We start from the raw sequence: 17,927 nt of genomic DNA on the forward strand, positions 1-17,927 counted from the left end.
TACAAAAAACGCATCCATGTTTTTTGTAATTATATTTAATTTTGGGGTTCTTGAAAGAGACAAAGAAGATAGGGGCAAAATAGTCATTTTGCATTGACTTAATAGTTAAGATGAAAAAAGTGACAAAAGGTGGCCAAATCTCATATCTTGTTTTCTATCGTAGTTCATGGATCACAGTTTATTTGTAATTAAAGCCTAACTATTAGTACCAATGTCATGAGTGATCTTGTACGTACATACAACTTGGATGACACTTGGTACAACATTGATGCATGTATTATTGATCTAGTCTAAAGAGCAATGACTATTCTACCCTTCTAGCAAAATTACTTTCATGCAAATCCAAGCATCATGGATAAGGAACATTAATAACAACAGATTCTTGATTTGGATGTGACTTGTTGTCCATACTTGAACTAGATGATGACCCTTCATCAAATATTATGATCACACTATGTTCTGAAGGAACTCTTTGTAAGCTCGAACTCATGTTGGTCATGGTGGCTGGTTCAGGAACCACTGGCGGCTCTTGGTGGCTGTCTTTGGCGGCATTGACGACTGAGCATCTGCAGAGTGGACATGTGGTGTTGGAATGGAGCCAGTTTCTAATGCAATCACCATGGAACATGTGATGGCAGGATGGTATTTGATGTAGCTTCTCATTCATCTCAAAGTCTCCAAGACAAACACAACACCTTCAAATTCAATTTTCATGGAGTTTCCATTAGATTTTGTTACAATCCATTGATGAATGACTTTTTAAAACAATTTATGAAGAATTTTGATATACTTGTGGAAATGAATAGATATACTATAGTTTATAATTCATATTAAGAATTCATTCCCACAAGAATGTTCTTAATATTGTGATTTTAGTATCTCATGTTGGTAGTAAGAGTGGGTGGGACCCAGGGACCAGAGTGGCCTTACCTTTTTTAGTTTATAAGAATGTGTTACTTTTCAAATTATCACTTACAAAATTAGTGTTTTTCACATCTTTAAGGACACTATGGTTGGTTTGTAATAAAAAACTATATGCAATGATTCAAGAACTAGTCGATCACTCAAAAATCTAGCCTCAAGTATGGGATACGTACATTGAATCCTTTGTGTATAAATCTTCATCAAACAAGATCACACTGAGCTTGTCTTCAAGGTTTATCTTCGATCCCATATCGCTCTATAAGAAAAATAGACACCATAAGAATTAAGATTAGAGAGAGAGAGAGAGAGAGAGAGGCTTATACATACATATTGATGAAGAGTTGAAGAATCTTGATTCCTTGAGGTTCTTAGATGGAGTATAGATGAAGAAGACGAAGAGTTGGTGTTGCTAAAAGTTTTTTTGAGGTAGAACAAGTAAAACAAGAGGAAAAGTATTATGGAGAAGAGTATTGGGATAGAAAATATGAATGCTTGGTATAATTTCATTTGAAGTGCTTGAGAATACAAGTGAGAGCCAACACCACCACTTGTACTTGAAGATTGAAGGTACCCCATTGCCTTTTTAACTACTTAATTTTCTTCTGGTCACCAACCAAAATTAGTCTAGATATATCACAAGAGTGAAAAGAAAGATCCTTCTTCGATCGGTTTCTATTATAAAGACTAAAATAGACCCTTGTGGTGTTTTCTTGATTTCTTGATCAAGCTAGGATCTGAATTTATATGGATGTGAATGTAAACAGATAAAGTTGGAATCTTTTGACAGAAAGAGAAGGAGGGTGTCTTATGGTTTGTGCTTTCGAACACCTACTCGAAGCTTATATAGGAAGGGAGAAAAGATACTTTTATGGGTTTTGTACACGAAACTTAAAGAAACCCTAGTGGATTGATTGCTTCTTCATGGAATGGGAACCCGAGTGTACGGATGCAAGTTAAGTGAAAGTTAGTATCTTTTAGTGGAAAAGAAGACGGGTTTGTGTTTATAAACACCAACTCAGAGTTCACAAGCAAAAGAGTGAAAAGATGCTTGTTCCGTTTTTATGCATGAAACATAAAGAAACCCTAGTGGATGTCAAATTACTTGATTGAGTCAAGACATGAGCCTATAAATGAAGCTGAATGAGAAAGTGAAAGTTAGAATCTTTTGGGAGATAAAGAAGGCTGTGCTTGTTTCTAGTAACCAACTGATCAATTCATATGAGAATAGTTGAAAGACCCGGCCCTAGCTTGTTTGGTTTTATATATGAAAAATACATAACCGAATCCCTAGTGGATTACTTAATTGAGTGAGTAACCAAGGGATGGGGTGTATATATGGAACAAACTATAGTGGATCATGTTTGATGGAGATTACATGGGTTGTGAGTTAGATATGAAAACGACAATGAAAAAAGCAAAAACAAATATGATCGGTATAAGTAATGGCTTTTGACATGAAGCAAGAATTGATCAAAGGGAAACATTATGATTATTCCTTCCCATCACAAGCTCATTATAACATGGCATTAAGGACCAAGGGACCCTCCAACACTTTGCACACACACACACATTATATATATATATATATATATATATATATATATATATATATATATATATATATATATATTAATTACAAACATCACATCATTCATATTGGTGCACTAAACTAATATGCTTAATTTCACTAGAAAAGGCTTGATCTTGGGTAGGTATTTAATTTGCAATATAATAGAGCATGCAATCTCTTTTTGGCATACTTTGTGCGAGTTGGACAAAAGATTTTATACCCTTTTTTTAGATGTATTATATTCAGTAGTTTGAATATATGTTGTCATATCAAGTTTAAGTAAAAATATGTTTATATAATGTTGCAAATTGTTGTTTGCGTATAACAACATAGGTCGTATACATTTACTAGTTCCATTGTGACATGAGAGTAATGTAATGAATTAAAGTTCTATCAAATCACATGTAAAGATTGTTATTAAAGAAAAACACAATTCCAAGTTAAAACGGATTTCACATTTAATTTTAGACAAATAAAATAGTATGTAAAGGAAGTATGACTTGATGTCATGTCTCTCTCAAACAGTGTTGTATCAAAATGGGCCACCAAATAAAGATTCTCTACATGCATTTTAATCTAGAGAGTGTCTTAAATTCCTCATATTTGATTTGTTTATAACTTTATATACTAAAACCAAGTGCTCCAACCTTTTCTTTACAACTCATAATTACTCTTTTGTTAAAATGATTTTAAATACCAATTGTTAATTTTCAAAAATCATTTCTCTGATACAGTTTAATGAATGTTCAAGTACGTTTGTAAAAATAAAATAATAATAATAATAAAACAAATTTGTATACAACTGAAATTTGTTTTTTTTTTTCTCAAACCATAATGTTTATTTGGTTGTGGAAAAATACCTTGGATTTCAGAATTTTTTCCTAAAAAATGAAGTTTTTTAAAAGATTCTATTTAGTATATATATATATATATATATATATATATATATATATATATATATATATATATATATATATAATTTTTCCTATAAAAGAAATTTTCTAATTTTTTAAATTATAAATAACTTAGAAAACTGAAAATAATTGTTTTCCATATTTCTTTAATTTCAATTTTTTTTTGAAATATAAACACCAATTCGCCCTACCCCACCTACGTACCCATCCACTCCTACTCATGTCCATACCCAAACCTAAACCTAAGTCTGAAAAAAAAAACAGTAAATAATTATTTTTTCATTTCAATTGTCCGGTTGACCAATTAACCGTTTTATAATTGATTGAATATTTTTAAAAACTAACAACTCATAATTAATTTCCAAAATAGGAATAATTTTTTTTATATAATTTTTCCACAATGTCAAGATAATAAATTTAAAATTGAAGTTTAAACAAACATCTTCAAAAAAACCAACAAAATTAAATAATTGTGTCGTCTTTTACGTACTTCAATAATCTTCTAAACATTATGAGATATTCATCAACTTCCCCTTGATTTAACTGCAGGGGATGAATCACATGATTCTTGTGCTCTTGATCAAGTTTCGCTCTCTGAGATGACAATTAATCATTTATGGGATTTGTGGTAAATATAAATAGTAGTTTCTATTATGTCCTTTATTTCTTATAATAATAATGGAACGATACAAATTATCAATTAACCACGAAATCTTTACTCTAATAAATGAAGATCAATTTTGTCACATGTCAATATCTCATAAGTTTTGCACTTGTCATTTTATGGTATTTTTGAAATTAATAGTATCCACATGTCAATTTTTAGGTTTTTTTAATTTTTAAAATAAAAAAGTCACATAATACATATAGATATATAAGTAAAGTGTTAAATGTAATAAATATGATCATAAATTGCAATAAGTATATTTTTTCCTTCCTTATTTAAAATTTAATTTTAAAAAATACTTAATGTTTACATTTTGATATTTAATTTGTTATTTAATTCATGTAATACATGGGTCCCATACCTAGTAGAAAATAATCTCTAATAAATAAAAATAATTTTGTCATTTATCATCTTCCAATGCATTATGTCACATTATTTTTTTCTTATTATTTTTATTTTATTTTTTTCCACATGTCATTTTATGGGTTTTCAGTTTTATTAAATTCTACATAGTATTTAAATGTAATAAATAATAATAAATGCATATCAATTTTATTAATGGATTTTCTTTCTAATTTTAAAATTACTAAATTAAAGTCTTATTAGTTTCCTTTATTTATTGATCTAAATTATTTGTTTAAATTTTAGAGAGAAAAAAAAACTTTAATTTTAATAATTCAATATTTTTTCACTATTTTTTTTATAAATTCAAACTTTTTAAATGTTTAAAATTCCATATTTAATTTATCTTTTGAATAAACTCATATAATACATGAATCTCACACTAGTAACATAATATTTAGTTATTTACGTAGGTTGAAAGCTTTTAATCATGTGGTTATCCAAAAAAGAAGAAGGAGGTTTGTAAATGAAAAATAAGCTCTTTGGATAAAGGTTATCAACTCTTTTCATGGTGACCATACATGGATATAATTTGGGCTTGGTTAGCTCTGAGGACACATGGTTTGATCGAGGATCATTGGCTTGATTAACAAGATGCACAAAAATGTATAATTCTTCATTCAAATTCGAGAAAACGAGTTGGAGATGGTGGGTTAATGATGCTTTGAAAAGATGTGCGATATGAAATTCACCCTTAAAAACCCGTTTTCTAGGTTAAAGAACATTAGATAGACAACATGTGGTCGTTGGATTAGTGGGGTGAAGTGAGAGTTAGTACCAAAAATACACAACCAGTGAGAATGTTACTTTTACCTCAAGATTTTCAACCTAGCTGTAAATGTGAAAAATGGATGTGGGATTTTGGATAATTCAGAAGCATTTACGACAAATATTACTAGAAAATGTATTGATGACTTTATATTATCTCTTGGAGGGTTTTATTGAATCGCATACCAACTATAATAAACCTCAAAGGGGGGAGGGGGGAGGGGGGGTGTTCCTTTAGTTTTATGTACTTTTTCCGAAGAATTAGATCATTTGTTTTGAAGTGTAAAGTGACAGCAATGACTTTGAATGCTATTAATCAATGGGTAGATCTTCTCGTGCCAAGGTTCAATACAGTCCATGAAATGTTTGCATTCTTTATTTCTTTATTTTTTACGAGATCTAAAAATTGGCTTTGGAAACCATTGGTGGGTGCTATGCTTTTTTCATAATTTCAAGTTGTTCCATACAGTTCATCAAGGCTTTTGTTCAGTTGTTTTGAGCATCCATAGACTGCGAACCACACAGATCTTGTGTGTTCTTTATTTTTCTTTGCATCTTATTAGACTAACCCTAACACTCAACAGTTTGCTCCAATCGGAAAAATGACCGATCATCAAGGAGTAAGATTGCAATTAGAAGAGTCCCCACACAACCATTGTTGAACTCGAGCATAATGTACCATGCTCCCAAACCCAAAAATACCACCTTAGAGTCATGATATGCATATATGGTTTTTCAAGGCATGTGAAATTAAAGTGATGGTAATTGATTGGTTGGTCTCTAGCCATCTATTAGAACCAAAAAGAATTATAAAGTACGACAACATTGTGTGGCTACAAATCTAACATAAAGTGAGTTTGGAACTTGTTAGTCTCATTGGCATGGGTCTCACCTTCTTTTCCTTTTGTAATTTTGGTGTTATTATTATTAGTTTTATGAGTAGTGCTCTTTGACATGAAAGTTGGTTTTCTTACCCAACAAGTCTTCTTGTATATAAAAGATTGTGATAATCCCTTTAGCCCATGTCTCCTTTTACTCATTAAATACTATCAAGATAAATATATTTTTTAATAAACATCGAATTCAATAGAATGCCAATGTTGATGTTGATGAATATATGTAAAATTTCTACAAAATACACTACATATTCTCTTGCAACATCATAGTTTTCATATGACAAACTTTCAACAACTCCTTATAAACGACTCTATAAACCTTCCTATACCGAAAGATATATAGAAATAGAACTAATACTTCCTCTTCCTTACTAAAAAGGTGGATGATCTGATGACATCATCATCCATGGTCAAAGTTGTCTCAAGAACCTCCAAAGATTCTGGTTTTGTGAAAAAGGTAAACAAGAGATAAATTCCATCTAAATAAGTGTTGGTTTCACCAGCTTTGTTTTTCTTCTTGATGCTATAAGCAAGAGGGATTACTCCTCTGTTGAATACCTCCACATACATGCCACCTCCAGCAACAAGCAACTGTAAATAAAATAAAAAAAGTATGAATTCATTTAATTATATATATATATATATACACACACACACACATTAAATTAATCCACTAGATGGATTTAATAATTCAAGATTTGTTCTTCCCACTTCCCCTTTACATGGCATACATCAGAAAGCACTAAACTTTTTAATTGGGTTTATATATATTTAAAGTTATTATTTAAGATGTAAAGTGTAGCAAGTCAATTGAATCATCGTCCTCATATTGTGTTCTTGACTCAGAAGTGTGTAAACCCAACCAACCAACCAACAGATTTGTGTAAAGGAATCCATGTCATATGCATACAGAACATGATTTTTAAAATAAAATTTTATAAAAATTATATATTAAAAAAAAAAAAGAGAAGTGAAAATGGTAAGCCAAAACAGACAACAAAAGCAAGGACCTTTTATGATATCCAATTAGCAGAGATTTGAGAAGGCAACTGTGAATGTTTGAATTGAATTGTGCCACTGCTGATGTCAGCAAAGACAAATATGAGTGACCTAAAATTTAGTTTACATTATTATATCAAGTAATCTGGAATCATGATTAACATATTTCTTTGTTTTAACATTGTGTAAATGGGACCCACAAAATGAAAATGCTAAACAAATGAGTTTCTATGTTCTCAAGGGTGTGTTGGGAGTTTTCTTTTTGTTGTTTTCACCACTTGGAGTGTTTTTCTTTTCTTTTGCATTTATAGAATTATATCAATTGTTTAGAAGTGAAGAGCCAAGTAATTAGTAAATGATATAGTTCATCACATTCTTATCAAAATAGTTCATTACATCAGTTGTTCGGTTGTTACTTATTGATTTTGAGACAAAACTCTACGTCTCAATTTCCTTCACATTCTTATCAAAATAAAGTAAAAAGCTTTAAAAAAGTAAAGCTCTGAAAATGAAACATTTCAAAAATCAAAATAGCAGGCAAGTAAGTCAAGTAAGACTTTAAAATGAATGAGTGAATCTTGCACCAAACAAAATTTCTTTGTTAGAAATCTGGGGGAGAATTATAAGGTGTGTTTGTGATAATCAATAACCAGGTAATTTGGATCATGTAGATTTGCTTTCTTCAAAACTATAAACTATGAGAGTGATCCTAAAACCATAGACTGAGAAGAGAGGAATGACAAGGAACATGAACCTTGATTGGGGATTTTGGGCCTGAAGGGAGAAGATCAAATGAACAAGGCCAAAGCCCATAAAGATCATGCTAAGAAGCCCAACTAATTGCAGGATGAATCTTGAAGAGAAATATGATTCAAGGCCCAATTAGCCCTAACGAGACAAAAGACTTGAGGGAGCAATAAACCCTATCTAGACTCTTACTCTAACAGATATTTTGATCGGGTTCTAATCACCTCCAATTTGATACATTCCTATACTGCAATTGCTTCTCTATCTACGTCTATGAAAACATAAAATTTATCATATTGGAACTGCATTCCTAAAACGGATGGAGTCAAATCAGATAAATTATAGTAACAAAAGTCACATTGGGAATACTTTCAGATAAAAAAATTGGGTATCAGAACTGAAGGAAGTGAGGTATGAGAAACACACAAAAATCTACTTACAATTGAGTGCTGGAATCCGTCGATGGAAGAAATGTATATAAAACCGATATGAAATTGCAAAATCAAGTAATAATACCTCTTCATATTTCTGGGTAAGAGAGAGTCGCTCATCTTCGGACATGTCGGGTCTCAAAACAGCCATTGTTTCATACTGTCTCAACCCCGGTGGGCATTGGGGCTCTTCTTTTTCTTCAATTGCAGTGGCAACCGACCCGGATGAGTTATTGAGGTCATCTTCGCCTCCCAATCCTCCTTCAAAGAATGTCCCAGAGAAATCAAGGGTTTGAGCTTTGATTGAGAAACCCTGGCTTCCAATTTGATGTGGGCAGTGAAGTATTGGCGTAGGTTTGTTCTTGGGGAAAGGGGCTAGGGTTTGTAGTAAAGGAGATGAGGTGAGTAAGTAAGAAGAGGCCATTGTCGTTTGTTAAGGTGTAAAGATGCGATTGATGATGCGCGAAGTGTTGTATTGAGGACCGAAAGAGATGATAGGAGTGGATAAGGGCCGTTGGCCGGTGGCGGTGAGTTTATTTTTATTTTTATATCTAAACCTAATTTTATTTTAGGTAATGAATTTTTTTTATGATTGTATATTTTGATTTTCGTTCGTTATAATCGATTATTTTCCTTTTTCTAATGCCAGAATTGCATACTTTAAAGGGAAATTAAGTAAACTAATCCATAATCCATATAAATAAAGTATTAAGAAAATAACCAACATTTATAAAATTTGTAAAATAACTATTTTCTTCGAAATATGATATTTCAATGTATTTATAACCATTCTGGAGTTGGTGATGGTTGTTAGGTTTCGAGTCCGAAATCTGACACTCGTACGCCCCGAACTGAAAAGTGTACTCCGGAATATACGATCATTCCGGAGTGGTAAATTTGGGTTATTTGAAGGTTCTTTGGTTTTGTGTCGTGTTTATTAGATTCCGTAGTGGTATAAGAAATTTTATCGAGTGTCAGTTTCTAGTGGTGGGCAATGGCAGAATCGAGGAATTTATGTAGTATATTGTTTCAAACTACACATGTTTTGGTGTAATATAAGCAATGATATCAACTTCGTTGGGTTAATCATGTTGGTTGCTTCCAAGTTCAGATTACACACTAATCAAATATGTCTATCTTTTCATGTCCTTGATCAAATTTAGTTTAATAGATTCTTAATGATAATGATGTCAGATATTTTCTTAGATTGATTAGTAGTATGCCTCCTAACACACTATAATTGTTGTTGTTAATAATGTTATAGAAAATGGTATTCAGCGATTTCCCGGGGAAAATCATTTGGGTAGCAATAGGTCTTCCGGTGCTGGAAGTAACCAAATTTGTAATTTATTACCTATGACATTCAATCATGTTTCTTCTTACAATGGGCCTGTAGATGGGGATGATTTTAGGTATAAAGGTAAGACTATTGATGATGCTTCTCCAGCATATGATGTTATGAATCTGCAAATGATCAAACAAAACTAATGTTGTTAGTTGATGATGGTAATAGAATTCCACATAGAGAGCCAGTTGAACAATTTCAGAGTTTTACTGAATTTGATGGGGATAATACTGAACCTGAAGAGGAGGAAACTAAGTCCCTAAAACCTCGAAAAGCCCAAGCGGAAAAGTTTCCTTATTATTTATTCTAACTCTGAAGAAACACAAGCCATTCATTGGGGGATGCCTGGACCTTAACCATTGCTCGAATTAACTTAACAAAAAACGTAAAAGTGACATGGCCCACAATTATACTTCTTATGTGAAGCTTTATCAACTATTCAAAAGCAAAGAAGAACTAAAGCTTAATTTAGGATTCAAATATGTTACCGAAGATTTCAAATTGGAGTGAGAAATTCTACAAAAGACATGTTTAAAGTTGTTTGCTTTGCGAAAATTTGTAAATGGCGATTACGGGTTACAACCGGTGGCATGTACCCTTAAGTGTTAAGTGAAATTTCGCATGTACAAATTGATTGTAACCAAAAACTCCTAATAAAATGATCGTCTTAGTGTGCATATTTCATACTGGAAAGCATGGAGTGCAAAAATGCATGCTTTAAATATGTTGAGAGCGACCCCTGAAGAAAGCTTTCAAAGATTTCCTTTATATTGTTACAATTTAGAGAGGAAGAATCGAGGGACCGTTACACATATAAATACAGGTCACAACAACAAATTTGAATACTTTTTTATGGCTATCGGTTGTGCGGTAATATTTATTATATAATGAGTACTTACAATTCTTTTTATACATGTATTCGGTTTTATGACTAATCGATTACTTTATTGTGTATGTTTGAGCGTTTCACACATGTTTGTGTCCTATTATTATCATTGACGGATCACATATTAAAGGGAAATACTTACGTACAATGTTCCTAGCAGTAGGCATGGACCTTAATAACCAAATCCTCCCAAAAGCATTTGGTGTTGTAAAAACAGAAAGTGGGGATTCATGGATATGGTTTTTATCAAGACTCAAAGAATGTATTGAGGACATAGACTCTTTGGCTATCATATTTGATAGAGCCAATTCCATTAAAATGGTCATTTAAGTCGTGTTTCTGAATGCATATCACGTACTCTACTATTGCAATTTGTTGATAAATATGAGAACAAAGATTGGAAAACAAGACAGAACCGAAATTTTGTTTTGGGAGGCTGCAAAAGCTTGTCGAGAGTCCGATTTCAAAAAAAGATTGGCTAGGCTACATTGTGTACTATCTGATGATTGTCGTACATGGATATACATCACTGGTAATCAAAAATAGGAAAGGTCATGTTTCAATGTGGTTCGTTATAATTTATTGATATCATTCATTTTTGAGTCCATCAATGTGTTATCAAAAGACGCACAAAAACTCCCAATAAAATTGTAGATTGACTTCTTTCGAGCAAAAATGCAACAATGGTGGTGTCAGCGACGTAATGTTGGAGGTCCCTTATATAAATTATAGTACTTTCAAATTACTAGACCAGAACTTATTATTCATGACAATATGTTTGTATTTTTTATAACTCAAAGTGAAAAACAAGTTACTGAGTATGCTGAGAAGGTTATCAAAAGGAGGATCAACAGATCCTTCGGTTTCGGGGCATACCAGATTGATACGAACATATATGAAGTGACTGACCAAATGAAAAATGGTATAGTCAATTTGGAATCTCGGTTTTGTACATGTGGGAAATGACAATTATCCATTATACCTTGTTCTCATGCTATGGCGGTATTCAAGGAATTGAGATATCAACACTACAATATATGGGTGTCATCTTACTTCACATTGGAAACATATTGAGCAACATACAGAGAGGTTGTCTTTCATGTTCCAAATCCATCTGAATGCGAACAACCAGATGAAGTCATGGTTGTATTAGCACCATTGATGGACAAACAAAAAGGAAGATGTCCACAAAACCATAACTGTATCCCATTCCAAGGTGAATGTCTTATTAAAAAACAGTCGTTGTAAAAGGATCGGGTACACAAGAAGAAATTATAATGCTCAATTCCCCGCATATTCAACAAAAAAATGAATTTTCAAGTAGGAATAAGTCGAGTGTCAAAAGTAAGGGTAAGTCTAAGAGTAGATCTAATGTCAAAACTAGTAAAAAAATGAATTTTCAAGTAGATCTAAATTACATGTAGTCATGTTTGTACCAAATTAGAAAATTCTAAAAAATAATCTTAAAAAAAATGTTTTTCAGTTAGATAAACTTTGTTTTTGCTACATCATCATAAGGAGAGTGCAAGATATTCATCCTGAATTGGATGTCGAGGGTATCTACCATAAAATCCATGTTCTAATATATATATATATATATATATATATATATATATATATATATATATATATATATATATATATATATACACACACACACACACACACAAAATAGAGAGACTCACACAATATACGTAGGTCTATTGCCGAGTCTTGGACGGTTGGGGTTCAAATGTTCCTCAATCTTATCAAAGACAATATACAACTATCTGTAAGTCAAATCTCATATTGCTCTTCCCCATGGGGTACCTGTGTCAAAAATAGCATTTAATAACTATAAATTAAAAGAATCATTTGATATAATATAAATAACTTTATACCTGTTAAACTCGTCCAAATCAGAGATTGTGCAAGATATTCATCTTGAATTGGATGTCGAGGGTATCTACCACAAAATCCATGTTCTAATATATATACAATGAGAGACTCGCACAACATCTACATCTGATAATAAATGAAGTGGATTATTGAACACTTGAATAACGTTAGCAACTTTCACCAACTCTAAAGCTAAGACAAATGGATATACACGTTTTCTGAACTGTGTCGGAGATGAAGTAGCCGAGAATTACTCCCCAAACTGCAAGTCGATAACAAAGCAGAAAGCTCTCATGTCAAAGCAAACCAAACAGTTGTGTACCGGAAATAAAAGATCCTCCGGGTCAACCCGAGGATAAGTAGTAGCTTCCTTGCACATAAGGTAATGATATAGTAAAGGGTGACTTTCTACAACTATCGACATGTTAACATAAGCACCAAAATAGAATGCCTTAAACATGGCAGGACATTCTATTATGTGTAAACGGACCATGATTTTTCGGTCGAGTATGTCGGCGGAAATAAACAATTTTAATCTAATTCAAGTAAACAACTAAAACCTACAAGGATCTTAACCTAAATGATATGAAGAACTACAAGAGGGATAAAAATTACTAACTGTAACATCCCGAGTTTTCAGGTATTTTCGAATCCTTCCCTTGGTATTTTATTATGTCATTTTGGTCCTTGATGTTGGTTGGAATTAGCTCTAAGAAGCACTAGTGGCAAATTGGTAATTCTTTGGAGCTTGAGTTGTACGATGAGTGTACATGTGGGTACGTTAAGCGTACTAGGGCACGCCCTAGTACGCTGGGCGTACACATATGTACGCATGACGTACGCGTGTCCAGGTGGAACCCTAAATATTAGGGTTTGAGGAGTATTTAAGCATCATTATGGGTCATTTTGACTCACTCTTTCAGCCTCCAAGTCCTTTATCCGTTTTGAGAGAACCCTAACCCCCATAGTGAGCATCTTGAGATTATAGTGTGATTTTTGTGTGCTAAAAGGAGAAGTTACTGCATCAAAGGAGTCAAGGAAGGAAGCAAACTTGTAGATCTGGGATTATCATCTTCTTGGGAAGCTTCAGAAGGTATAAAGCTCCTACCTTTATGCTTAGATTGTTTAGATCTTGTTTTGGTTACTTTTTGGTATTATTCTTGTCCCAAGAGTCCCAATATTGTGTATGCTTTGTTTTGATCGTGTTGGGCCGTCCTTTCAGACTCTAGGTTGGGTCCTAAGGCATAAAAATGAGGTCCCTTGAGCTAGTTTGGTTCCTTGTTCTTTGTGGGAGGTTTTAATGGATTAAGACCATGCATTAAGCCATTTTTGGACGACCAAAGTCTTAAAGTTTGAGACTTTATGGTTCTACAGTGCTTTTGAGTCAAAGGTCTGAAGTTTGAGCTTAGGTTCTTAATCCATTAAGCACTTATAAGGATTTTAAGGCCTGCGACGGTACGCCCCGCGTAAGTTGATGTACGCCTCGCATACAGAGTCAACCACCCCGATTGTGGTCAATGCGAGGCGGAGTACGCCCAGTGTACCGAAGGGGTACGCCCTACTTACGCCTTCAGTGTGGATTCAGACTTTGGGCTTCGGGTATTGGGCCATCTGTTGGGATTTGATACTTGGGCCCTAATGGACCATCTCGATAAGTGTGTTTTGGGTTAATTGGAGGATCGAACCTTTGGATGAGGCCTTATAAGGGGCTTAGGCACAATTTGGAAAAATTGGGCCAATCATGGGCCTTGAAGTAAGTTGGGCCTTTTGGATAAAAGATTTGGATTTGGGCCTTGGTCCAATTAGGAAAGGGTTAAATAGACAATTACCCTATGTTTGGGCCTTAGTCAAGAATGGTGTCCCAATTGTTAATTGGGTGTTTGTTTATTGTGATAGTTCGGGATTTTCAGTACAGTTCGACTTTGTGATGTGAGTCTTCCTCACTATACTTTCGGGTCGAAGGCACCAAGGTCAGCCCTTTGGTTTGATAATCTGACATTGCTAATATGTTGAGTATGGAATAGATATGCATGAATATGCTAGTTATTGATATGCTAGTCTGGTAGATATGTAGGACTACCTGTGACACTGTCTATTTATATGATTGTGATATTATCTGTTATATGTCGACATATTGTGTGGGTTGAGTTGAGGTTGTACTGTTTTGTGTTGTATCCAATAAACCCTGGAGTATGCCAGATATGAGCTGAGGGCCGGGTAGGGCATGCCAGACTCATATTGAGGGCTCAGTAGCATTCCAAATATGAGTTGAGGGTCGGGTAGGGCATGCCAGACTCGTACTGAGGATCGGGGAGCAACCCATACATAAGTTGTGGGCCCAAGGGGCAAGCCAGACTTATGTTGTGGGCTCAGGGGTAATCCAGTACATTAGTTGTGGACCCATTGTATGTTGTTATTATATTTGTGTTGTTTACTATGTATTGGTATTTTAGGGGAAACTCACTAAACTTTGGGGCTTACAGTTTTGGATTATGTTTCAGATACTTCAGAGGATCGCGGGAAGGCGAAGGCGTGATCATGTACCTCCTCCTATTTTATTTCACGATTTTGGGATTTCTCTGATGTAACACTTATTTTGAAAACAATTTGTAAATAATGATGATTTTTGGGTTGTTTAACAAGTTTAAAATTTTCCATAATTTTATAAATGTTACAAGTTGGTATCAGAGCCTTGGTTTGAGTGAATTGGAGGAACACTTGTGTGAATCCAGTCTCAAACTAAGGAAAGTTTTTAAAAATGGTTTTTTTGAAAATGGTTTTCAAAATACTCAAGGAGGATGCGATGTGTACGATCAGCCGGATCCAGTAAGTAGACCCCAAAATACCATACTGTTATTTGATATTGTGATATGTTAGAACAACATACTAGTGATAGGCTAGGGATCTTCAGGAATTGCATTATAGAATTGCCTGATTATATGATGCCTGATAGCCAAGGACCTTTCTTTTATGGAATTGACATCATTATTGTAGTTGCTTAGTGTATGCATCATAGTTATATGTAACTAAGATCTTATAGCCTGAGAATGTTTGGTTTGGTCTTATTTACTGTTCTTGTTTGATGAAGGGCTTAGGGTAGGATCAGATATTCAAATATATATATATAGGGTCCAGTGTTATGTATGGCTAACATACACGAGTGTTGTAGGGTTGGTGTAAGTTTCATGGATGAGTCGTGTAGGGTCAGTCGGCTAGTCATGAAATGTTTAGCCTTTCCTCTAGGGAGTGAGGATTGAGTGTTCATATTTGCATAGGAGTATTGTTAGGGCGTTGTAATGATCCTTGAGACAAATATGGGTAGGTGTGGAAGGTAGTAAGGGCCCGTACTACTGAAAGCACAAGACCTGTATGCGTAGCAAGGAAGTCACAGCCCGTAGGGCTTCATTGGGAGTTGGTTCCCCACTATGATATGTGGATTATCTGATATCTTTCTGGTGTATTTTCAGTATGGTGACTACGAGGCGAGTTGATATCGGAAATGGGTTGGGATCAGGAGCTGGCAGACAGGGTGAGCCAATATTGTCAGAGGACCGCGTCAGGGAGATCATTCACGAGGAGGTGGTTGCTATTGTCCAGAGTCAGATTCCGGAGATGTTCGGGTCTATCAAGACCACGATGATGGAGTTCTTTGATGATCGCTATGCAATCATTGTTGAGACGGCTACTGTTGCAGCCTCCGCAGCCATGACGGCTGCAGGTGTTGGGACAGGGCGGGTCTTTCAGTACCGAGACTTCGATAATACGAAGCTGCCGACTTTCAATGGAGTCCAAGACCCGATCATACCATGAGGTGGATATCTGATGTGGAGGGATGCTTCTTCACTTGTTCATGCCCTGCTGAGCAGAAGGTCAGGTGGGCTCTGAACCTTTTGAGGTCCAGAGCGAAGGATTGGTGGATGCTTGCTACTAGTTCTTAGTCTGTTGAGTAGAGGGCTACTGTGACGTGGGAGCGGTTTTCTGAGATGCTCCGCTCCCAATATGTTTCGCTGGTGGAGCGGGAGAGGTTAGCGCAGGAGTATTTGGATTTGAGACATGGTTCTGAGTCGGTGACGGAGATCACCAAGATGTTCACGGAGAGAGCTATGTTCTGCCCTGAGTTTGCTGCATATAAGCAGGCTCAGATGACCCGTTACTTGAGCATGCTCAAGACGGAGATCAGGCAGTTTGTTTCTACTCAATGCTATAGTTCATTGTTGGAGACGCAGGAGGCCGCCAGGCGGCGTGAGATTGAGATTGATTTGCAGATGAGAGAGCAGAGGTCGGCCCCGACGCAGTCGTAGCCTGTACCAAAGCGGTTTAAGACCGCTGATGTCAGATATGGGGGCCGAAAGGGCCGCACTTGTGGGAAGTGCGGCAAAGCGTACGAGGGTGCTTGTCGATCATCGTCTGGGTGCCACAATTGTGGCCGACAGGGCCACATGGCGAGGGATTGCCGCCAGCAGGTTCCAACACTCAGTTCTAGGATTTGTTATCATTGCGACCAGGTTGGCCATGTAAAGGCCAACTGTCCATCGCTCGATGCCAGACTGGCGCAGGCTCCAATGCGGTTACTTTGAGGATCACTGACGGGAGTCAGGGAAGGGCGGAGCCCCCGAGGGCTTGAGGTCGCGCTTTCCAGTTTACTGCCGAGGAGGCCAGGGCAGCACAGGATGTTGTTACTGGTATGTTTCTATCCCTTATCTTATTTATTATGTTTGTTTTATGCTCATATATTTGTACCTTTGGTAGGTACATTTCTAGTGAACTCCTTGCCTGCTTTAGTGTTGTTTGACTCGGGTGCGAGTCGGTCTTTTGTTTCTCAGTCCTTTAGTAGGGAGTTCGCTTTGCCCATATGGGAGTTGGAGTGTCCATTGCGAGTTTCTATCGCCAACGAACACGGGATTTCTGTTTCTTCGGTTTATCATGGTTGCGTTTTGGAGATCTTCGGGGTATCCTTTCCGATCGATTTGATTCCTATTCCCATGGGGGATGTCTGCGTGATTGCGGGTATGGATTGGCTGAGCTATTTCGGTGCCATGATTTACTGCAAGCGTCAGCGTGTAGTAGTTCGAACCCCAAGTGGGGGAGAACTGGTCATTTATGGGGAGGGCACCAAGATGGGTTCAGGGTTTTGTTCAGAAGCCAGGGCTCGGTAGTATATTCAGCACGGGTGTGCAGGTTATTTGACTTATGTATTGGATACGCGCGTTGGTGAGCAGGTGTCGGTTGCTGATGTTCCAGTTGTTAGGGAGTTCGTTGATGTATTCCTGGAGGGGTTACCCGGTGTGCCTCCTGTGAGGTAGGTCGAGTTCAGGATCGACCTTGTGCCAGGTGTGGCCCCTATTGCCAAGGCGTCGTACCGATTGGCACCGCCTGAGATGCAGGAGCTGTCATCTCAGCTGCAGGAGCTGTTAGGAAAGCAGTTCATCCGTCTGAGCAGTTCTCCATGGGGAGCATTGATTCTATTTGTCAAGAAGAAGGATGACTCATACAGGATGTG

At 35.7% G+C, this 17,927-nt stretch overlaps 2 protein-coding genes across 2 annotated transcripts; both read right to left on the minus strand.

The window, feature by feature from the left end:
- Positions 1–120: 120 nt before the first annotated feature.
- LOC145119805 (putative E3 ubiquitin-protein ligase RHA4A) lies at positions 121–2,412 on the minus strand. Its single transcript, XM_079055547.1, has 3 exons — positions 1,252–2,412; positions 1,098–1,180; positions 121–695 (listed from the first exon to the last, which is right to left on the minus strand). Exons 1-3 carry the CDS (start codon positions 1,498–1,500, stop codon positions 350–352), a joined length of 678 nt encoding a protein of 225 aa, XP_078911673.1. The 5' UTR covers positions 1,501–2,412; the 3' UTR covers positions 121–349.
- A 3,915-nt stretch (positions 2,413–6,327) lies between these two features.
- On the minus strand, positions 6,328–8,843 carry LOC145120649 (Translation elongation factor EF1B/ribosomal protein S6 family protein). Its single transcript, XM_079056453.1, has 2 exons — positions 8,404–8,843; positions 6,328–6,732 (listed from the first exon to the last, which is right to left on the minus strand). Exons 1-2 carry the CDS (start codon positions 8,740–8,742, stop codon positions 6,493–6,495), a joined length of 579 nt encoding a protein of 192 aa, XP_078912579.1. The 5' UTR covers positions 8,743–8,843; the 3' UTR covers positions 6,328–6,492.
- Between the last annotated feature and the right edge of the window lie 9,084 nt (positions 8,844–17,927).

This window comes from Lactuca virosa, chromosome 6, assembly GCF_052849685.1.
Source record: "Lactuca virosa cultivar CGN04683 chromosome 6, Lactuca_virosa_CGN04683_v6, whole genome shotgun sequence".
NCBI classification, from domain to species: domain Eukaryota; kingdom Viridiplantae; phylum Streptophyta; class Magnoliopsida; order Asterales; family Asteraceae; genus Lactuca; species Lactuca virosa.